Below are 24575 nucleotides of genomic sequence, written 5' to 3' on the forward strand. Positions count from 1 at the left end.
TCACTGAGTTGCCCAGTGCCTCGCCATTGCTGAGGCTGGCTTTGAACTCGAGATTCTCCTGGCTTAGCCTACTGAGCCGCTGGGATTACAGGTGTGTGCCTCCGTGCCCAGCAGGAATGAATAATTCTTAAGGAGATGTCTTGGAACTCTGGTCTACGTAACATTTTTAATAAAAAGTGCAGTTTTAGAGAAATGGCTAGACAAAGGACAAAGATCTTGAGTCTTGAATGGTGGAAAATTTGGGGAAGGCAAATATATGGGGAAACTCTTGGTCAAGAAGGGCTGATTACTGAAGCTTGCTATGAAGTTTCCTCTGGTGCCCTCTCTGGATTAACAAAGGTTTAAAATTGACTGTAATGGTCCTTGGTACCAAGTTGTCCTTGATAGAGAGGGAATGAGACCTTAGTAAATACATATTTTGCTTTTTTTTAAATACAAGTGGCATATTCTGCTACCCTTCAACTGACTGCCAAGTTGTCATTTTGATCCCTATTCCATGAAATCCTTATGTAATGTTTCAGTTACTAACAGGAAAAAATAGTAGGTTCTTGGTGGAAGAAGGTCATATTTTAGAGAAATAAGCAAATGTCTTATTTCCCATGGTCACTCTGGTCCACCTGGGTCACCGGAGGGGGGAAAACTGAAAAAAGACACAGCTATTAAATAGCCTAAAGACGCACTGTTTTAAGGGTCAGAACAAATAGGGGATTTCCCCATGTGCAGAAGCCAGGGGGTTTTTGTTGTAATTACAAGAGAGGCCTAAACTTTCTTCTTGACCTTTCATGGCTTTTATAGAGAACCATGGCCTTTCCCAAGGCCAGAGAGAGAGATGGACTCACCTCATTTCCCTGAAGATGCTGCTGCTGCTAATTCACACCTGGGGTGGGGTTCTTTGAGCACTGTTGTAAAACTTACCATGGAGCTTCTAAGTTAGACCAGCAGCCTTTGAAATTAGTTATTGATTCAGAAAAAAGTTTCCTAGGAGCAGCAAAACTTAGTGGGATAAACATGGGGGCAGAGATGGGCTGGTCACCTGAGCTTTGTCTGGGTAGCTTCTGCACATCATTTACCTCTTAGAATTATGTTTTTCAACTACAAAATAGGTAGACAGCCTAAGGTGATGGGAGGTTTGAATTAAATACAGTTCCCAGAGCACCCTGCAGTGTGGAACATAAAGGACCTACATGAATCTATAGACCTAGATGGCTGGGCAGCATCTCAGCCCCACAGAATCCACGGTAGGTTGGATTTGCTTGGAAAGGAAAGAGACAACTAAGATTTGTTTGCTCTTAAAGCTTCTGCTTAGAAATCCAACCATTGTGAACCTGGGCTTCAGTGGACGTGGAAACTTTAATATAATCAAATAAATCATTCTGGAAACAGTTCAGATAAGAAAGGATTTCAAAAGGAATTTGTGGTTCAGGTGAATATATCACAGAACAGCAGAGGTCACCTTCTGTACCAGCTCATGGAAGTCTTCCTGGAGAGGTGGCCAACCTTAGTGGCTTTCTCTGTAGATGGGGTTTGAGAAAAGTTGGGTTTCACATCTGTGTTCTAAAAACCCAAGAATTTCCCAGGTTTTTCAGCCTTTTGAAATGTTTTCATGAAATTTTCTTTAAAAATATGTGTGTATATGTGTGCATGTTTGTGTATGTATATATTATGTATTATATATATAATATATAAAATATTTTATATATATATATATATATATATATATATATATATATATATATATAGATATAGATACGAGGGATTGAATCCAGGAACACTCAACCATTAGACACCTCCTCAACCCTTTTTTATTTTGACACAAGGTCTCAATAAGTTGCTTAGGGTCTCACTAAGTTGCTGAAGCTGGCTTTGAATTTGCATCCTCCTGCCTCAGCCTCTGGAGCCATTAGGATTACAGATGAGCACCACCATAAACATCTTTTATTTTTTTTTTTTGAGAGGGGGGTACCAGGGATTGAATTCAGGGGCATTCAACCACTGAACCACATCCCCAGTCCTATTTTATATTTTATTTAGAGACAGGGTCTCACTGAGTTGCTTAGGGACTCACTGTTACTGAGTCTGGCTTTGAACTCACGATCTTCTTGTCTCAGCCTCCTTAGCCACTGGGATTACAGGAATGCACCACCGTGCCCAGCTCATAAGCAGCTTCTTTAAAAAATATTTTAAAAATATTTTTAAAAATATTGTGGAACCAGACGGATGAGTTGGTATCTCAGCTCCAACATTTCTTAGTCATGAGATTCTGGGCAAGTTATTGCATCTTTCTAAGACTCAGTTTCTTCTTTCATAAATCAGGGACTAGTATCTACTGAATAGGGGTGTCAAGAAGATCAGTTTACACAAGTACTTAAGTGTCTGATAAATACAAGGCCTTAAAAAATGCTGGCTGTCACTGTGCCAGTCTCTGGACACCCCCAATCTATGAATGTGTTATGTCAAGTAAATTGGTTTGGGTCCAGATTCTGTGAACTTAGAATAAAATCTGAATGTTTTACTATGATCTGCATTAGAGGTCACAGACTCTTTCTACAAAGGGCAAAGTAGTAAATATTGTAAATATTTTTACTACTTAACTATGTGTTTGTATCCTCATAGCAGCTACAGGCAATGTGGCCATGAATAAAGAAAGCTGCATTCCAATAAAACTATACTAGAATTCCAATTTCATATAATTATCATGTTATGAAATACATTGTTCTTTTGTTAAATTCTTAGCTTGTGAGCTATACAAAGACAGGCTATAGGCTGGGTTCTGCTCATGGGTGAGATTCAACTTACTGACCCCTGGTCTATAAGACTCCTTGCCGTTGGATCAGCCCACCTGTCTAGCCTGTCTCCCTCGACTTTCTGTCATGCTTACTATGCTTTCGTTCCCCAACCTCTTCTGTTCTAATTCAGCCACTTCCTTCTGACCTGGGGGTTTCTGCACTTGTCATTTCCTGAAACCCTCCTTGTATAGTTCTTGCCATGACCAGTTCCCTGATCGGCTGGTTTAATGGTTGCCTTTCAGGGACACCATTTCTGACCATCCTCTCCAAGAGAATTCCCCCTGCTCCAAAGTTACTCTCTGTCATGTACCCACTTTACTTCCTAAACATCCTCTATCAAAGTCTATAATTATCTTGTTCATTTATGTGCCCTACTTTCTTCTTTGCCACTATAGCTCCAGTCCACCAGCCTGCTAAGATATAGAATCCAATAAAGATCACAGAATGATGAACTAGTCCACAACCTCAATATCTTAGTTTCTTTTATACCATGAGTTAATAATCCCTGGTCTCCTTACCTTATAAAATTGTTATGAGAATCAAATGAACAATTTGTTGTTTAAATTAAAAAGAGTTGTACCAAAGGGAAGGTTAATCAGTCAGACAGCTTTTTAAACAAACCACAGAATTCAACCAACACACCCTGTTAATATTTTTCTCTTACTATGGAAACTCACTTAAGAGGAGAATGGTAAAGCAATGACCATATAAAAGAAGCTGTTTTATTTCTCATCCCTGATATTCCCCATAGCCAAATGGAAGGGCTCCATGTGGGATCCTATTTCGGCCTTAGCAAAGAAATTAATTACTTATTAGTATGTAGTCTTTTATTATCATTAGCATGTACAACTAAGTATTTTATATTCATTATCCCTCTTGAGTCTCACAATCACACTGGAAAAAAATCATTATTGTGCCTATTTTACAGGTGAAATGAGTTGAAGGTATGTACAAAGCAGTCAAGCCAGGATCACCGCCCAGCTCTGCGACTCAGGAATGTTTCTTACTACAACAGGATGTTCTTCTCCAGAGACACACAGCCCTGAGGATTGCCCTAAGGACAGAATGGCGGCCAGGAAGCTAAGTAAGCCATGACATCTCTCCACAGCCAGAGGCAAGTCCTCTGTATTTCACAAGTGTAGTTCTGGTAAAATGAAGTATTATGTTTCTTCAGAAGAAATGTGTGTGTGTGTGTGTGTGTGTGTGTGTGTGTGTATTTGGTCCTTAAACAACTTTCAAGAACAACAGCAGCAACACATTACACATTTTGCTGATTTAGGCTTAAACAAATCCAAAGTACATTGACTGATTTTCTCTGGATGTGTAAGCAGCCTTTACGAACATCACCAAAGCGGGAAATGAGTTTGGGAATCTGTCAGGCAGAGTATGATTGAGAACCAGCCAGAAGGCTAAACACAGCCTGGTCTTTTGTCAGACACCAACATTAGCTGTTATGTTTCCTCAGGAAGTAAACCGTGCCAGGGCAGTAGATGGTTGTAATAACAATGAAAATCTGTATTCATATCCCCAGCACAAATTTGCAATCCAGGCTTATTTTAAAATCTTGTTACCTTAACATATAATTACGTTGATTATAGATTCCATGGATTGTAGTGGTGGAGAACCAAGTTTGAGTTGGATTTGCCCTCTCTGTTACCCAAATTCTTCCTGAATGGATCAGACCTGGTGAACCTCCTTGAGTTGGCTGTTGGAGAGGAATGAAGAGTCTCATGGGATTCAGGACATGCTACTCCCAAAATATGGCACTGAGATATAGGGTATGTTTAAAGCTGAAAGATTTGACACAAATGGCAGAAGCAGGAAGGTCCTTTTGACACCCCCTCACCTCCTGTCCATCTCCCCTGAAGCAGGTCATAAAACCTAGGAAGGATTCTCTGACTTCCACCTGAAATAGATGCTCATGTAAGAGGTGTCCTCCCTATTATATCTGGCTGAAAGAAGCACCCTTATCTCTGAAGACAAAAGGACACTGGGAGGAATCCAAACAGGCAGCGCTGTTTTTCTAACTTCATCACCATTAGATCATACTCTTTATCATAATTCTTCATGGCTGCTCACTCCTCATCAAACTTAGCATCAAAATACTTAAGCCTAACAATTTCTTTGGGTCTTCATTTCCTGATGAAGTTTTCATATTGTGGAAAACTTAGATCTGTATGTTTTTCTCTTGTTATTTTGCCGTTTGCTAAAGGGCCCTCCACCATGAACCTATGATTGTAGAAGGAGAGATATTTGGGGGCAGTGGACGCATTTTGGAGCTTGCTTTTCCATTCATGGCTGGGTTTTCACCTCACCAGTCTGGATGACTCAGAGACTTAGCGCCTGACCAAAAGGGACCTGAGACCCTCAGAACTGCTGGAGCATGTTTGCCCTTCAGTCAATTAGCAGTTAAGTGTCCCTCAGGCCCTACGAGAGAAGAATCACACTCTTAATGGACACTTATGAAATAATAATGACCACAATAACATCTGAGAATAGGATAGGAATAGACGCCATTCAGAATTTAATATGAGATTGCTCTGGATTGACTGAGGACACAGTTTCTCTTTATTAAATCATCTATGAACCATTTCAACGGAGATGCTCCTGGAATGGAAAGAACTAATTACAACAGTGCCATGGCTGTATCAAGAGGGGACAGCTCTCAGCCAGGAAAGCATGTGTGCTTGGGTAGTGAACAAGAAATTTGGCAATACAGTTAAATGAGGTTTTCTTTTTTATAATTACAAACTTTTTTTTTTTAAATAAATACATTTGAATCACATAGAAAAAAAAATGATACAATAGTTTTTAATAAGTGAGAAAGAACTCAATTGCCTCCCCCAAATAGCAGGTTTAGGATGGTCTATGCATTAGCCAAAAGGCTTTGGGATCTTATTCCCATCTTGAGTGGCAATAAAAGAAAGAACCAGTACACATTTTTCATTACACATATGTATCCTGTACAAAGTCCATGAATAGTTGAACAGCTGCAAAATTCTGATTTTTGTGTGAGTAATGGCAGCTAAGTGGTACCGAATAAAATATTTGTAAGGAATGATTGCATATTAAGTTTGACTACTCATCACTATAATTTTAAGCCTACATACATCAAACCTAATATTACATGTATTTAAAATCAAGTTATTCTCTTTGCATGTAGAGGAAATCTTTTTCCCCCTTTCCTTGAATTTTCAGTATAACTAGTCACTTCCCAAGGAAAATTCAATATGTGGAAGTATTAAAGAGAAGCAAATCCAATTTTAATCCTACATTTAAAAATGGAAAGCATCTGCCGTCACCTACCAAAATACCGCCATCACCTTTGTAACATGAACATTAACCTAAATAGATGTTCAATTGCTCTTTTTCCTGCCCTCCTCCGCCTGTCTCCCCTCCCTCTAAAGCAGCCTTGTCAGCCAAGCGCCTCTTCTTTCTCACACATGTGCTGGATTACAATTTAAATGCAAATCATCCCAGCCTCATTATCTAACTTCATGAAGATTCGGTACAGTTGACTGTGCTGATTTCTGTGAAAATTAAACGAAGGTTCATCTGTATTCCAACACATGCATTACTCAGAGTAAATTCAAAAGAGCAATTCATCACTACTTTTAAATTAAACACTGGCATTGCCAAGTGCCTAGGTTACGGAGAAACGCTTTCCTTTTACCACACAGGGAACCCTTTCTACAAAAGCAACGAGATAGGAACTTCTCTTCCTGTAGCTGTTCAATTAGTTCCCAGTGACACTAGGTAATTGAAATAAGAAACTTCATTTTAATACGAATACAGCTAGTTAAGTGGAAAAGATACATTTATGGTAATGCTATGCACAACAGGAAGACAATCTATATGTGTCTGGAACACTACGGACAAGAAAATGATCAATGATGACTTACCAAACTGATATCACTCCAGAAGGTATATTTTTTATTTTGTATTTTTTTTTTTGCAAAATCATCTTTCAAATATAAGATAACTTTAAAACAATTCTTTGGTTAAAAGTGTAATTAAAATAAAAAGTAGAAACTCCTCCAAGCCTTTCAGCCATCAGCTGGCTATTTAATTGGCCATTTAGATTCCAGGAATCTAAATGTGATGGGCAACACTGTAATCTCAACGCCATACTGGGCGAGGCAAGAGGCTCCTCACTAGGAAAGCAGTGATGGCGGAGAGAGCCTGGGAAAATGGAGCCCTCGGTTTATGCATTAGAATGTGCCAATTATTCTAGTCCATGGCAGAATAGATGTGGCATTTTAAAACCATGGAAAACAAAGTCCTATCTATGAATAATACTGGGGCATTAGCAGATTGATGTGACACATTTGTAGAAGCAGAAAACGGTTTCAGATTTGTAATCCCAGATTAAATCCTTTAGTTAATTTCATTTCCCCTAGTTTATTTCAGATAACTTTCTACATTAAATTTTTTTTCTTTTGTATAAGAAACCATTTGATTATTCTTTTCTGGCATTTCCTCCCTTTTTTTCTTTTTTATCCTTCCCTTACAGGGGAAGGATAAAAAAGGATAATTATTATTCTAATAAGCATCAATCTCAGATCAAAAAAGAACCAGCCACAACTTCAGTTTGTAATGTCAACTTAGAATTTTTGTATGAATATGAAATCTGGTAATACTGTTGTTTCTTTTATTATACATAGATTCAATATTATTTCTAAAGAATTCCTTAGTTGGAGTCCATAGTTAAATTTTTTAATAGGTAATTGTGCAAAGAGATTTTAATGTGAATTCAGATTATTCAGCCATTTTGATAAGCAATTTGGATAGTTAAAGCAGAGGAATAAACTCTTTCTTGTACTCAGGGTTCTCTACCTAAATTATGCAGAAAATTGTTTTAGATCTCTGCTTCCTTTGGCTCAGGTAGGCAGTTGCCTAAGGCTGTGTCTGTATTAGACTAAGGACATTGGAATGCAGCCCAGTCAAACTGATTTATCAGGACATCATAGGACTAAGACAACTGAGGGAGATGGAGAGGATAACCTATTCTGAACTCTATTTTACACAAGTAAAGACACTGTCTAGGACACACTTCAAAGTGTCAAGGAAATCTGATGTGAAGTGTTCAAGCATATTCTGGGCACTCAAGCCCAGGAAAACCTGTGGTGAATCCAATAAATATTATAGACCTGATTAAATGGTGGATTCACTTTATTACAAATACCAGGGACACTACATTAGCTATAGTGTGACTTTTCTTTTTTGAGAACTGTAATGGGATATTTCCCTCTCAGTTATTTTAAGGTTAAAACATACTAATATATCAGCAAAGGGTTATTTTTATGTCCAAAAGTTGATAGGTATTTGTGCAATGCTAAAAGAAATCACAATCTGTTTCTTCAGATGTAGGATTTGTGACATATTTCTCTAAGTGTCTTTTAAAAATGCAACCAGAACCCTTTCCCTGATTAACACATATTGCCAGCAACCTTTCACTTCCTCTTCTTTCCAGGGGTCATCAAATTTCAATTTTAATTACCAGCATAGGTCTGTTTTTATTTGCCATATATTTTATGAGTCTGGGTTTTAAAACTTATTCTACAACATATATAGATTTGCTTTACACTATTGTTCCCTTCAAATGGCTGGGATTTCACTTTGTACACAAATTCTACACAATGAACTATTCCATACCAGACCATTGTCTGTGGCCCTAATAGTCAGCTATTCACACAATTAAATAGACATTGATCATTGATGTTTTGGTTTGATTGTCATTCATTTTTTCTTTTAAATAAACTCCCTTTAAATATGGGAAGTAGGTATAACAAGAAACCACAGGATGTGGTTCTCTAATTTTCTTCAAGTGGCCCTACCTCCTCTATATTCTAAATTACCATAGAAAAACAAACAAAAAGAGGACAGCACAAGTAGCAGTGCATTGTGACTGTCAGCATTGAGATTAGTTCCCTGACTTCATTATACATCCCTGGTATAAGTGGTGCATTTGTGGATGTTCTGTTATGGTTAAAAGGTACTATAAGTATCCAACAACCTGGCCCTTGGTGTGGTTTATAAAGATATTCATATTGCACAGAATGAGCTTCTTGCTTATTCTAATAATTTATTGAACATATTCTTTCAAAATGTCAACATCCTTAACTAGTTAGCATAGTAGCATAGTCTAGGGGGCAAAGACTAGCAAATTTTGGTGATTTAGAATTGCTGTGGCTCATTAGACTATGATATGGAAATTCCAATTCTCTTTATAGTTTGCAAGCTTTCTGCACCTACCATTGAACATGTCACACGTATCTTCCACATGAAGTAAAAGCACACTGAGAGCAAAAATGCTTTGTTTCCCCATTTCACAGATAGAAGCAAGAAGGGCCAGCTGCTCTGGAGAAAATGTGGCAGTACCAGGGTAAATGTTAGAGTCCTCCAGCAGGTGTCTTGAGCCAGCAACACTGGGGTATGGAGTCTGCTGAGGGTGGAATTTGATGTGTGACCTAAGGACCATCCTTTGGGGGCATGTTTTCTAATAACCTTAAAAGGATTCCTCAGCTTTGCCTATCTTAAAAATGGAGTTCAGAAGAAACCCCCACCCCCAAACTGCATTCTGGGCATACTCCTTCCTTTTGCATCCTTCCACAGAGCTGCAGGCCGGCAGCTCCTTCAGGGAGGAGTGAGGCTCCTTAGCCATGCATAGGCGGAAGGGGGACAACAGCATCTGCTGCAGCGGGTGTCCCAGTTTTGGAAGACAGTTCTCCAAAGCCTTGTTAGCTGGGCAAGAGTCCAGAGAGAATGGATTTATTTTCTCCCTGAATCATGTCTTTCTTTCATTTACAGTCTCATCATAAGAACTTTAAGCACGAAAGAAAATATGCTAGATTATTCTGAGCTGTCCATTTAGAATGTGGCATGGAGTTTTCCACTGTTACTAAACACCCCAAAGACTTCTCCAAAAGGCCTTTTCTTCACTCCTGCTGTGGCTTACTCTTGCAGCAAGGTCTCTCTCCAGTTGAAGCCCCCTGTTGGTCCATGAGTCAGGGGAAGGATGGGGGGATCTGTTAGCTGCCATATTCCAGTTTCTCCTAGTTCTTCACAGGAGCAAAAGCCTAGGTATGGGATCTGAAGTAAGAGTAGTACAAAAGGAAAAATGGAAGACGGAGGGTAAATGCTTCAACTTTCACCTAGACACAAAGATATGACACAAAGTGGCTCTAGAACAGGGGCTTTGTAGAAATGTATCCTCTTTAAAAGTCAATAAGCGACATGAATAGAACTGATAAATGAGAGGGAAGAGTATTTACAGTGCAGCAGGATCCATCAGAAGGATCTATCTAACCATGAATCCCCTGCTATAAGTTTTTTAGTTTATAGATTGCTGCTTGATAGGGTGAGAGACAAAAGAACAAAACATATACAATATTCCCTCCCACCCCACTTTATTCACTTTGGATACATTCCAAAACCCCTAGTGGATGCCTGGAACCATGGATAATACCAAATTCTCTATATGCTGTTCCCCTCCCCCCATATGTACATACCTATAATAAGGTTTGATTTATAAATTAGGCACAGTAAGGGATTAACAACAATAATAGATAAAATAGAATAACTAACAATATACTATAATAAAAGTTATGAGTGTAGTATTTTTCTTTCTCAAAATATCTTACTGTGCAGGATTGTATCTTTGGATTGTGTTTGGTCACAGGTAAATACAATTTCAGAAAGTGAAATCTTGGTTAAGGAGGCTACCATGAGGCTGGGTTCCAGGAATTAATCCCTAATTCCACATCAATCCCAAATTGCACGTCAAGTTAAAAAGGCACCTTGAACATTTTTTTTCTTTGAACATTTTTGAAATTGTACTTGAACACAATGGCAAAGATCATTTATTTTTTAATCATTTGTTTCACCCTTGCTTTATCTTTTTTTTGGGGGGGGGGACACACATATCTGTGACATTCAAAGCAGAAGTTCTGCCCTTGCTATTATCAGTTGTTATGGCAATTTTAAAATATATTTTTGCATATGTGTCCAGAGCTACATTTATAATAATCCCTGCCCTCCAGCAGCTTACAGACTAGTGGGGAGGACACATAAGTAACCTGTTTAAAAATGAGAAGAGAGTTGCAATTGAGTTTCCTTTCTGGTGGCACGGAAAGGAAGTAGCTGCCTTATATGGTAGGGGACTGACCAAAAACCCTTTCTATAGGCATGAAAAGGAAGAATTCAGATGTACAGGTCAACCTCCTGGGGTTTTGTCTTGTTACTGGGTTTGCCTGTGGCCTGACCACCATCACTTGTTGCTTTCCTTGGCCTGCAAGCTTGCGAGAACCGCTCACCTAGCTAAGCTTTCAGCTGTGTTAGACTAACTCTCCTTATCCACTCCAAGGTCCCTCATTGCTTGTAATTCTTAGCTGCTTCCCAAATTTTAGCTCTGAGAAGCTGGAATTGTCGTTAACACATCTTTTTCTCTTACACAAGGTCTAATAAAGTGCTTTACAGAGTCCCACTCAATGCATCTTGGCTGAGTAAATCAATAAGTGAATCTTCCTAGCTCAGCATAAATACATGCTTCAAATAATGAGCCAACAGCCAGTCGCTGAAGTCTTATTAAACTACTAGGCACCATGGGTCCCATAAGTTCAAGTTTGAATTACCTTTCTGACCATTTGTACGAAGTCCTTGGAATTCTGAGGTGACAGGCCCTGCAGCTGACAGGTACATGCTTCAAGGGAAGATGCATGGGCCACAATCAGAATGTTATTTCCTGGGGACAAAGGCAAAGAATGGGAAGGCCATTTCTATAGAGACATATGTAAACTTTGTAAATTCTGGAAGATTCATGTTCTGGGGAGGAATCAACATTCTCAAAAAGAAGCAAAACCAGGCAGGGTGGAGCAAGCCTGTAATCCCAGGGAGGCTGAGGCAGGAGAACTGCAAGCTGGAAGCCAGCCTGGGCAACTTAGCCAGACCCTCAGCAACTTAGCAAGACCCTTCTCAAAAAAAAAAAAAAAAAAAATTACAATTTAGAATGTATGTAGCTCAGTAGTAAAGCACCCCTGGGTTTAATCCTCAGCACTTCAAAAAAAAAAAAAAAAAAAAAAAAGGCAATTTGCCCAACCAAGCAACACTTTGAAAATTCTTCATTATTTAAAAAAAACAAAAACAAAAACAAAAAACCACAACTTTTTGTCTTAAAATAATTATAAACAACACAAAGAAATGGTAAATATTTAAGGAGAGGGGAAAAGTTAATCACCCTGATTAAATCATTATACATTGTATACATTTATTGAAATATCATATTGTAACCCATAAAACATATTTATTATGTTTATTTAAAAAATTTAAAAAGGGGCTTGGAATACAGCTCAGTTGCAGAATACTTGCCTAGCATGCACATAACCCTGGGTTTGATTTCCAGTACCAAAATAAATAAAAGAAAAAGGGAAAAAAATTTTTTTTTATAGAATTATAGATTCATCTACAGGAGGTTACACATACAAACATATATACACACAATGGAGGTCTCATGAAGCCTTCCCTAGTGGTTACATTGTTCATAACCATGCTACATTATCAACTCTTGAGGGTTTTTTTTTTTTTTTTTTTTTTTTTTTGTGTGTGTGTGTGTGTGTGTGTGTGTGTGCTGAGGATCAAACCCAGGCATACTACACTATCAAAACCAGGAGATGGAGACAGTTACAATCTGCCTGGCTTATGTGGCTCACCAGGCAGTCACTGTGTATGAGTATATAGTTCTGTGTCACTCTCCCACGTGCATAACTGTGTGTAACCACCATGAGAATCAAGAAGCAGAAGTCCTCTACACCCACAGGGCCCCTGGGCCAGCCCTTCTAACACAGAGTGAAATGTTGCCACTAGAGAATTGTGAGCACTGGAGACCTCCTGGCTATTAGCACATGCTGTTTACCTTCATGGTAGTGAGCAGCTTATGAGTGATAACGGAAACAGTAGATGGACAACCATCTACTGTTGCTCAGGGCATCTACTGTCAACATTTTTGTGCACATAATTATAGTTTTTGTTCTATGAATATAAATAAATTAGCTTGAAATTTATAGTCAACAGTCAGTCAGAAATATCATTAAATATTTGAACCCAATCTTTGGAAAATGTAACAGCAAACAGACTTGAGCCTTACATACCCTTCTCTTGGTGGCAGCATGGCTAATATGTGTGTTTGGGTAGATGTTTCTTTTTTCTGTTTTTTTTTTTTTTTTTTTTTTTTTTTACCAGGGATTGAACACAGGGGTGGTTACCACTGAGCCACATCCCCAGCTCTTTTAAATACTTTATGTAGAGACAAGGTCTTGCTGAGTTGCTTAGGGTCTTACTATTTTGCTAAGGCTGGCTTTGAACTCCTGATCCTACTGCCTTAGCCCCCGAGCTGCTGGGATTACCGGTGTGTGCTACCAATGGTTAGCTTGTGTAGATGGTTTTATAGATGAATGTCCATGCTCTCTGGTCAATTATAGGCAAACAGTGCTATTCTAGAGACCTTCTGGAAATTGCAATGGGGAGTCCTCTTGGTAGGGTGCAAGATGGCCAACTATAGTGCAGAATCTAAGTTATTAAATTTAAGTAATTAAGTCTAGTGTGTTCCCCTGGGATTCCTACCATTTTAGGTACTCAGAGAATATTACAAATTCAATGTCAAAGAATTTAGAAGAGAGCTAGAAATATATTTCTTTCCTATTAAGCAAGTCTGTCAAAGCAACTGCAAGCACCTTGAGTAGCCCTATTAGCCATGATAGAGAAATGGTGACATATTTAAATATGGAGTCCAAAATAATACCACCTACCTTTACTTTTACATTCACTTATAATTTCTTTTGTTACTTGGAAACTTCTATTGATATAAGTGTCATAGGATTCTGAAACCACTAGTTTGCTGACTGGAATGTGAGGTCTGGAACAGAAGAATGAACAAAAGAAATGAAAACATTTTGATCCTGGGATGAAGCAATTGATATTCTAAACCATTTTTTAGGACCTTTTCTAAAGTTTCCATATATCTATCCATGTCCCTAGAAAGAAGGGAGGTAAAGAGAAGACTACTGCCTTTATAAAGACATGGGGTTGAAATGTACTAAAACAGATTGTAGGTATGGTGTCACAGTGACCTGTTGAAAAATGAGATATTTAGTTCATGCTCCATGCACAGGATGATATACCCACAGTTAGACTACTTTTACTGATTATTATCTTTGATGGACCTAATCATATACCTTATTCGAATTAAGGCGAGTTGGATCAGGACAGGTTTTAAAAGCAGAAAATCCATCTGATTTGTGACGTCATAAAAATTTCCACCAGCCTTTTCCTTCTCTTTGCCTCTTATTGAAAAAAAGAGATCAGACACCTGGCATTAGGACAAGCCCATAAGATATAAAGATGAGGAAAGCCCAATGTCTGGGCTTGAGGAGCTAGCTCTCTGTGTGGACCAAGTGGGGGAGGTTATTGATGCAAATGATAACTATGTAATCTACAAAGACATTAAAAAGAAAGATCAAAATGCCTGACCTTGTGACCCAGTCAACCTATGCCCTTGGGCCCACCACCACCTGCTTCCACCTCCCTTTACTATTCAGAATTTCTGGGTTATTTCTGGTCCATGAGTTATTTATCTTGTTCTTGAGTATGACCATGTCCTTTGCTTTTTCTATTTTCTTGTTTTGTTTTTTATTGATGGCTGTTTTATGCCTGGTGCAGATGATGGTAAGCTCTCAAAGTGATTTCACAAGGCATTTCCTTTTCTTTACTCCTTCCCTCCCTCTTTTCCTCTCTCTCTCTCTTTGCTGGGCATAGAACCCAGTTTGTTTGTTTATCTGTTCCTTCCTTCCTTCCTTTTCTTTGCCTGGGCATTGAACCCGAGCCTCACAAATGCTAGGCAGGGCTCTACCACCGAGCTACATTTGCAACTTCCATATGGCATCTTGATCTGAATACATTACTACTACAAATATTTACTGAGGGCTTCCAGTGTCAGGCTCTGTGCAAGAACCCTGCTTGCATTTTTCAGTATAATCTTCCCAGTAATGCTTTTGTAAATCCCAAGTTTCTGGATTTACAAAAGCATTACAAAACCAAGGCTCAAAAAAAAAAAAAAAAAAAAAAAAAAAAGCCACAGGGGACTTGCTCAGACTGTTAACAACTCTTAGAACCTAGACTTGAATCTGGGGCTCACACTTAGCCTGTGAGCAGATTCTCCACACTGGAGACCTTCTGACAGTGTCCTAGAAGGTCACCCTTCTGTGCATTTGGTCTTACTGTCAGGGCTGTAGTGGTTCCATTTGAAGGAAACCTGCCCCTATAGAACCTTCTCTTCAGCATGCAACAACCTCCCAAATCTCACCCTATCCTGAGCTATTAGCAGAGACAAATCACCACCGACAGGGCTGCACCTGCTTGTTCTGAAGCAAACTCTCCTCCTCTTCCTTCCTAACTGCACCTCTTATTCAGTTCCATTACCACTCACATCACTCCATGTCCTAGGAGCTTCTCTCTTCCCCTCATACTGCAACAATAGGCTACTTCATGAGTCTCAAGGAGTCTCTTCAAGGGTTAGACCACTTTGTGATGTGTGAGATTTATGTGAGTGAAGGCTGTGATACATGCTGGGATCGAGTTCCTCCGGATCAGTTCTTGCCTGTGGCCTCTCCCAGCACCTTGAAGTAAAACCTTTGATTGGCTCCTCTATCTGACCTTTCCCAATGGGTTTGGGAGGAAGTTGAAGACAGTAGGAACTGTCATACTGTCACACCTGTAGGGTCCTGAACTCTCCCAGAGTCTGGTGGTTTGAAACACCCAGTGGACCTGGAACTCAGTGCTCTACTGAACCACATCCCCAGCCCTAAATAAAATACATTATTTAGAGACAGGGTCTCACTGAGTTATTTAGTGCCTCGCTTTTGCTGAGGCTGGCTTTGAACTCACGATCCTCCTGGCTCAGCCTCCGGAGCCTCTGGGATTACAGGCATGTGCCACCATGCCCAGCTCCAGGTCCTTTGGGGGCATCTTTGGAACAGTATTCTCATCAACTCCTTACTTCCCCACTGCTCTGGTTCAGGCTGTAGGGCCGACTTCTGCCTTAAGCTCCACAAAATCTTGATTTGCTGCTTCTCTAGCACTCCAGATCCATGCCTTCCTCCAGTCCCATTTCCCCCACGTGTCAGGGCCCTGTTCCCTGCTCTGAGCCTGCCTGGTTGGTAGGCATTTTGTTTTTCCTGCATTGCTGCACTGGTCCAGCTTGCTAAGACTGGGCTGCTTGCTACACCCACCCTCTAGGCTGGTCTTGCTGCCCAGGGATGAAGCTTCGGTATGAGTCACCAGTCTAGTAAGTTCCCCTAACTTGGCTTCCAGTCCCTCTCCCTCCTGTTCTCTGCTGGCCCCTGTTGCAAGGTAACAGGGCTTTTAAAGCTGAGTGCTCTCGACTCATACTACCCTGTATCCCAGGGCTGGCTTCTCTTCTCATCACGGTATCTTCAATCCCTTGGGCTTCACTTACTTACTTCAAAAGGCCTGTTCATTTTGTCATCATTAATCTCATGGAGAGTTTAATTTGAGGTTGTATCTTTCATACACTTTAACTTTGTCTTTCTCAGATAACTAAGAATTAGAGGCTTCATTTCCCTCCCCATATGCCAAACAGAAAAATGGTTGAATTGAGCTGTGATTTGCTGAAAAGAAAAGAAGATCTGGAATAAGGACCATGTTCTGATTCCCAAATTCTTGGCCTTCATCCTGCTCGCACTGCTGATGGGGTTGTGCGGTCTGTATGTGTCTGGGTGTGTTTTTCCGAGTGCATAGTCGGCTCAGCTAGAGTGGCTTTGGAGAACTTTGTAGGTCACCTTGAGAAGCCCTGCAGAACACACCAAGGGGAAACAGGACATGGCTGGCCCAAGTAAGCCAGGATGGGGCTGGATGGGGTGTGACAAAAGTCACCTCACCAGTGTTGGCAGCAACTCAAACTCTTTTCTGGCTAGACGGATGGTGGCTGTTGACATGGGGACAATGATTTATTGTGCCTGAAGGATAGAAAAACAGTGACCAGAGAAGGGACAAAACAAAATGTCAAGTGTGGTAGGGGATCAGATTGTTGATTTAATTTTATGATTTATTGATTTATTTTTGTAGTACCGGGGATGGAACCACTGAGCCACATTCCAAGCCCTTTTTATTAATTTTTTAAAAATTTGAGACAGGGTCTCACTAAGTTGCTGAGGTTGGCTTTGAGCTTGCTATCCTCTGCCTCCTCCTCCCAAGTTGCTGGGATTATAGTGCACCACTGCACCCAGCTTCAGCCTTTTTTATTTTTTTGTTTTGAGAAAGGGTGGCTGATGGCCCCACTAAGTTGCCCAGGATGGCTTTGAACTTGCCATCCTCCTGCCTCAGCCTCCTGAGTTTCTGGGACTACAGTTGTGTGCCAGGGTGCCTGGTATAATTTTATTTTTGAGGAATGCTAATTTCTTTTAAGGAAAGAAGATATATCACACAATTAAAGAAGGGGTTATCTGACATCTTATCTGCAGAGTAAAAATATTAGGGTAGAAAAAGGATAACCTCTTCTACCTTAGCCAGAAATTCACATTGTTTCATTGGTGATTTGGGTAGGTATTTGAAGTGAAAGTTCAACAGATATTACAAGAAAGAGAGCTAGCATTAATATTGGCCACTTGTTCCAAATTCTGACTTCTGTCCTTCCTCAAAGAGAGTTTACATAGCTTTAGTGGATTTTCAATAGTCAATGTAACTGTATTATCATTAGTTGATGTTTTTTTGGAGGGGTTTGGTACCAGGGATTGAACCCAGGGGCACTTAGCCACTGAATCATATATATATATATATATATATATATATATATATATATATATATTTACATATATATATATTTATATATAAATAAATAAATATATATATATATATATTTAGAGACAGGGCCTCACAAAGTTGCTTAGGACCTCACTAAACTGAGGAGACTGACTTTGAACTCATGAACTGCCTGCGTTAGCCTCTGAGCTGCTGGGATTTCAGGCATGCACCACCATACCTAGCTCACTGGTTGATGCTGAAGTATGCATGTGGATTATCAGCTGGGAGAAGTCTATACATCAAAGGAAAAAAAATGCCAGTAGAGTTAGTCTGGTCTAATGGCAAAAGCAACAGAATAGGAATAAGAATGACTGTAAAGAGTACACAGTACTTGGTATGCAGAAATTGATCAATAAATGTTAGTTGTCATCATTATTTTTATGTGTGGTCAGTCACTATATTTATAACTTTAGGCAAGCCACTTGAACTCTTGCATATATGAGTGGCTTGCTGGGCTCAGGATGTAGTTCCTTGGTGGAGCACTTGCCTAGCATGTGTGAGGATTTGGGTTCCATTCACTCCTAGCACTGTAAAAAATAGGAAAGAAAAGAAAAGAAAAAAGTGACTTGCTCACATTCTAGGGTGGTAGCCCTAACAAATGAATATAATAAGGAAAATTATAAATGTTTTGGAAAATTAACATTGTCAACTCCCTTATTTCCCAACAAGCATCTGAATTACATTACCATTAGCTAGTACATGTCTCTGGAATGCAAAATGGTTTTGTTATTCCACTGAAACAAATATAATAAAGTCAGGAAAATCTGACATGGGTTGGGGTGAAGAATATAATTCACACTACCCTAATGTTAATGATTGGAATCTTTAATGTCCCTAGAAAAGCTCATCTATTAGGCAGTGTAGAAATGTTCAGAAGTGCAGTGATTAGATTATCAGAGATGCAATGTCATCAGTGGATTAATCGACTGTATGTACTACTGGGTGGTAACTGTAGGGAGGTGGGGCATGACTGGAGGAAGCAGGTCACTGGGCATGGTCTGGACTATATCTGGTTATGGTCCCTTCTTCTCTCTCAGCTTCCTGGCTTTCATGAGCTGAACAGCTTTCCTTCACCACACTCTTCTGCCATGATGTGCCTCATCTAGGGTCCAAAGTGATGGAACTGACGAATCATAGACTGAACCTCTGAAACCATGAGCTCAAAATAAACTTCCTCTTCTAAGTTGTTCTTGTCAGGTATTTAAATCACGGTGATGAAAAGCTGACTAACACACCTAAATGCAAGGGAATGCTGGCTTTTCTCCAGATTTGATTTCTCAAATCATAGCTTGGCCTTCCCACTTATGGACAACCACCTGCAGACTATGCCTGGCCCTTCATCCAATGGATTAGCCTGGTCTGGGGAGAGCATGGAAAGTGTTTCCACACAGGTTCCAGGAAGCAGCAGTTTCAGAGGGTTACCTGTAGGTTGTATCAACACTCAGGTTGGCTGCAGCTAACTCTGAAGGAGGTATCCACGCAGGTAACGTGCTCCCAGCAACCCATTTTGTCCACTCAAATAAGCCAGGCTCGACGCGGATCTTCAAGTGATTCTCTTGTTGTAAACCTTAGAGGTAAAATAAAACGAAGATGAAGGAAGTGCTATGATGTTCTCAGTGGAAAAATAAGTTTTAGGCCAAATCCTTACACAATTCTGTTAAAGCAGTTATTCTTTCTCCTGGAAGGAAGTGGAAGCCTGTGGGTTTGGACAAGGCTTATAATTTTTGTGTTTTACTGACACATGAGTTAATACTCTGGCTGCACCTCAAGAATGTATGCTGGCTTTAAGGATGTTTGGTGTCTGATTTCAGGACAAAACCCACAAATCATTATCCATGTAATTGGTTCAATTCTGTGACTACTGTAATTCCTCTTTCCAAAATAAATTCCATGATTGTGTGACCAAAAAACTTCAGATATTCTCTTAGCATCCATTACTACACAATAGCTTTCATTGTATTTGACTATCATGTAAATTATTTATTTTTTCCTATCAGAAAATCTAATGTTGAATATTTAAAAGTACCAGTGCACAAATCTTAGATTTTATTGTAGTGTGATTACTCTTAGTAGGAATTGTCTCTGTTAGCTTAGCTCCTTTTATATTACATTTAGTCCAGTTTTTTTTTTCTATGCCAATTTAATATATAAGTGCTTCATCGTAGTGCAGGGAAGGCTTACTTGGGTTAAAGAATTAAAGGCTCAAATATAGTGTCAAATTCTTTGCTGGCTTGTCCATTTATGGCTCATTTGTTTGTTTAGCTTAAGTACACACTTCATTCTGTTTTCTTCATTTTTCCTTTCAGTGAAATGAAAATGGTGTATGTGTGTGGGGATCTCTATAATGCAAAGTTCTATGGATTTTAGAGTAAAAGTTGAGTCTTTTTATAGTTTTTCCAATTAACTAAAGAAAAAAGGATGGTTAAGATTGGAGACTCCCAAGAGTACTATTGCTGCTGTAAACAATTGGCAAACAACAGATTAAAGCTGGGTGAAATTATTTACTATGTATGTGCAAAGAAAGAATCACTGCTCTATATATTTTTCAGTCCCACAATTTATCCAAAAGAGCAGTTAGGTGAGATGGTGCATGCCTGTAATCCCAGCAGCTTCGAAGGCTAAGGCAGGAGGATCCTGAGCTCAAAGCCAGCCTAAGTAACTCAGCGAGACCCTGTCTCTAAATAAAATATAAAAAGCGTGGGGATGTGGCTCAGTGGTTGAGTGTCCACGGGTTCAATCTCCCAAAACGAAACAAAACAAAACAACAACAACTAAAAGCTTTAAATTCTCAGGAAAATCATTATTGGCAAACCTTGTTTTATCTGGTTATGCTGTCATAGTATGATTTTGTGATTTGTGCAAGATCAATCACCTCATGAAAGAATCTGCTAAAAATTTCAGATTCAAAGCTTATAATTGGTGAGTATCCCATAATGATAATTATCCTATGATAATTAGGTGCTTAGAGACAGAGGGATGGACTAGTTGACTTTCAATGGAGAATCTTACCTTTCAAGATATTGTGTGCAGTCTGAACGCAGCGTAGGGATGGGGAGCAATAGACATGGTCAATAATGGTGTTACTTTCTAATAAGGCTTCACCTGCGAAGAAAATCCGAGGAGAATCAGTCTGATAGATTTACTTGGCTTTCACTTGGTTGCTAGGAAGACTCCTTAGACCTTTCTCTCCTACTGGGGGCTCTTATAGATCCATCAGTATAATCCTTGTTTCCAACAATCCCCCTCATTGTTGGTGTTTGAATGAGAGGCCAAGCAGCAGGCAGGCCCCTTCTTGTCCTTTTCTTTCCTTCTCCCTGGTGTCAACGAGTTGTAAAATGTTCTCCTAGGAGGGACCTAGGAACAGGATAATGCTCTAACTCTACCTTGTGATAGAAGGGAGAGGATTAACCTTGCTTTACTGTCACTCTGTGTTAACCAAAATCTCCATGGGTCATGTTATGCACACCAGAGATAAAGCGCAGCTGATGCTTAATGCTTTCCTCATGAAATCCACTTCTTTTCTCTACTAGGCAAGCTCCAGATGTCGTATTCCATGGCTAAACACTCAAGGTCACTCCAGGTGAACTGGGCTGGCATGAAATAATCACACAGAGACGGAGAAATACATTTTTCTTTGGATCCTCTGACCTTAGGGGTCCATGGAAAGAGAGAAAGAGCACATGCTGAACCCTTTCATTGGGAAGAAGCCATTCAAATGAGGCAAGGGGTAGGATTACAAAGGAATAGGTGAGTGTAGCTCAACCCTGCAGGTGACACCTACACCTGGAGCCATGCCTTGCTGTCTGAGCTGGAACATCACCCAAGTCACTATGGAATGTAGTGATTGGTCAGAGCCTCATGCTTCAGGCCTGGAAGGCGTGGTCATTCAGAGCGGCTCCCCACATTCAGATACCTTAATATGGTGGTCAAAGTCTTCTGGGAACTTGTCTTTATTAATCTTTCCAGTCTACTTCTTGCCCTGCCTCTGGAAACAGATGCTTTAGAAACAAGACCGTTTGTTTCTCCCACATTCTTGATGCTATTAACCTGTGACTTTCTTTACACTGTCTTGCTACCAAGAATGTCCTGCTCTTCCTCCTGCTACTTCTTTTTCCTCAGCTACTTCCACTCCAGGTCACAGCTCACATCTCTGCTTTTACATGTATTTTGTGTGTGTGTGTGTGTGTGTGTGTGTATGCCTGCGCGTGTGCGTGCACTCCCATTATACTTGATGCATACCTCTATTACTCGAATACCATGTGGTATGATATTTGTCCACATCTGTTGGTTTCCCTTAGAGTGGGGACTAACATGCATGGGTCCTTAACACCTAGTTTATAAATAATCAATACATGTCTGTTAAGGGAAAAAATAGAACAAGGCATTTGCCTCTTCATGCCTAGTAGGGAATAGGCCTGCAAAGAGTTGAGCATCTTCAAAGCATCAGTTGGCTTCTATAAATTCAGCAACCCCAAGCTTCCCTCCTCATCCTTGCCCTAATTTTATAGCTATGTTGGTAAATGATGCTTTCTTAAACTAGAATCTGACCTGTCTGCATAGCAGTGATGTAAGTAAAACATGCTTGACCTTTCCTATCATGCTCCTGAGTAAGGACCATGTCTTGTTCACTTTGGTAAACCAAGCCACTGTCCTGAGTTATATAATAAATCCCTTTTGAATAAAGGAAATAGATCACGTGTAGGGAAGTTACAGATAACCCCAGGAAGTGTCCTGGTATACACTTGGTACTCGACATTTGAAAAGGGGCCAGGAAATGCTATGTATCATCCCAGGACACTTACCTACTAATCTTGCCTGCATGCATCCAAACACAGTGATTGGAGCATCTTTCTCATAATCCCGGAAACCACCACTCCGCTGAGGTAAGCTATGAGGCATGTTCAGGTTGGTGCGTATGTAGCGGCCTGGGGAAAATAAAAAGGTCAAACTTTTTATTTGAAGACTTCTCTTGTTGATCCTGGTACATCCTCCTTCTAAGTCAGAGTCTGAATTGAGTTCTCTGGAGCTAATGGAAAATATTGAATCTGACACTTTTTCTTCAGTAGACTGCCTTGGAACCCACTCTTCCATTCTGTTAATAGAAGTGACAAGAGATAGTTTCTAAGTGATGATAACAACTAGACATTCTAAGTAGGTGGACTTTTCTGATAGGCAAGTCGCTATCTTAAAATGCCATTCAATGAAAATGAAAATGGAAGAGACAGGCCTACTTTGCAGGACTACACCATGATGGCCATTCAGAGTTTAATGAAGGAAGCTCTGACCATGGAATCACTGTTCTTCTCCAATGGACTTTGCCATATGACCATGGGCAAGTAATTTATTCTTTGGTTCTTGGTTTCTCAGTTTTTATAGAGTGTGAACAAGAACACTTACCTCCTTCCTAAAATTCAAGACATTCAGTAAGGACTTATAGATAGCATGCTTTTCTCAATAGTATTCAAACCCATAAATAAGACCATGTACATAAATTACATAGCTTGACTCTGCCCCCTAGAGGCCATGATAGGTATGCCAATGCTAAGCAGGCCAACCAACTACAAAGAGTAAATCCCCCTTATAGGTAGGAGATGTTAGGAGACCACAGGGGATGCTTGAAATCACAGATAGTACTAAACCCTATGCATCCTAAGTTATCTCCTTCACGAACATGTTTAGGATAAAGTTTAATTCGTAAATATGGCACAATAAGAGATTAACAATAATAAGTAATAATAGAATAGCTGTAAAAACATACTGTAAAAAAAGTTATGTGAATGTAGTCTCTCATAAAATATTATTCTGCATTGTACTCAGTCTTCTTCTTGTAATGTGAAATGATACAATATCTATATGGTGAAGTAAAGTGAGGTGAAAGATGTGGGCATTAAGACTTACCATCAGGGTAGTATGTAAGAACTACTCAAACATGAGCACTGTGATACTGTGACAGTAGATCTGATAGCCAGGCGAGTTACTAGGTGACTAAAGGTAGGTATCATATATAATGTATATACCCTGAACAAAGGATGATCCACCTAGGCAGGACGGAATTGGACACTGAGATTTCATCATACTATTCAGAATGGAGTGTAATTTAAAACTTATGACTTGTTTATTTCTGGGGTTTTCCACTTAATCTTTTCAGACCATGGTTGACTGGGGTCAACTGAAACCAAAGAAGGCAAAACTGTGGGGGAAAAATAGGAGTGGGATTACTGTACTCACCTTTGGCATCAAAGCACTGGGATAACCAGTACTTTCCAAACACAACATCCATCCTCTCCCCGTGCCGACACACAAAGAGGCATCGCTTTTGGGGCCCAGGCTGGCTGTTGACCCGCAGGGGCTGCAGAGGAAGAAAAGTAAGGAAACATGGCGCCGTAGACCTGTCCTGGTGTCAGCTGGGCTGAGCTCTAAGACAAATCTGCCAATGCATGATTTGGACAAGCCTCTTAACTGCCTTGGATTTAGGTTGGCCTGACTATAAAATGAGGATAATAAGACTCATTCTGTATACTTCACAAGTTATTTTGAGGCTCAAATGAGAGAAATTGCAGGTGCTTTGTAAAATAAAAAGGGTCATGAAAGGCTTATTTTCACGGCTGCTGGTGCTATTTTTAGTGGGAGTAGCTTTTGGCAACTACTAAAACATGAAAAGCACATGAGTTGCAGCTCCGAGGTGCAACTGGCCATTAATAAAGAGACTGTCATTCAGGAGGATAATTTTCTCCCCCAAAGGGATGCTTCATCAGCTTCTTCACTGCCTCACCTCTAAAATGTGGTCGTGAGCACACGGTCCCATGGAAAAAAGGAGCAGTCCCAGTGTTAATGCCTGTTTTACATTCAGTCTCTCTGCTCCAGCAGGGAGTTCCTGCTCTATCTACTCCAGTCACCATGTGAGCTCTGGTCTGACCA

The 24575-nt window shown here is 39.9% G+C and overlaps 1 protein-coding gene across 2 annotated transcripts in view; it reads right to left on the reverse strand.

Annotated features, from left to right (window-relative positions):
• Positions 1–6774: 6774 nt before the first annotated feature.
• Positions 6775–24575, reverse strand: part of Ubash3b (ubiquitin associated and SH3 domain containing B) — a 145160-nt gene continuing 127359 nt past the window's right edge. For both annotated transcript variants that reach the window (XM_076843676.2, XM_076843677.2), the window contains exons 8-14: positions 23886–24006; positions 22460–22582; positions 20667–20759; positions 19080–19224; positions 13589–13695; positions 11420–11529; positions 6775–9878 (exon numbers count right to left, since the gene is read on the reverse strand). In XM_076843676.2, the coding sequence (XP_076699791.2) occupies positions 9741–9878; positions 11420–11529; positions 13589–13695; positions 19080–19224; positions 20667–20759; positions 22460–22582; positions 23886–24006 (837 nt within the window). In that variant the 3' untranslated portion in view covers positions 6775–9740. The remainder of the gene's footprint in view (positions 9879–11419; positions 11530–13588; positions 13696–19079; positions 19225–20666; positions 20760–22459; positions 22583–23885; positions 24007–24575) is intronic.

This window comes from Callospermophilus lateralis, chromosome 2 (genome assembly GCF_048772815.1).
Source record: "Callospermophilus lateralis isolate mCalLat2 chromosome 2, mCalLat2.hap1, whole genome shotgun sequence".
Lineage (NCBI taxonomy): Eukaryota > Metazoa > Chordata > Mammalia > Rodentia > Sciuridae > Callospermophilus > Callospermophilus lateralis.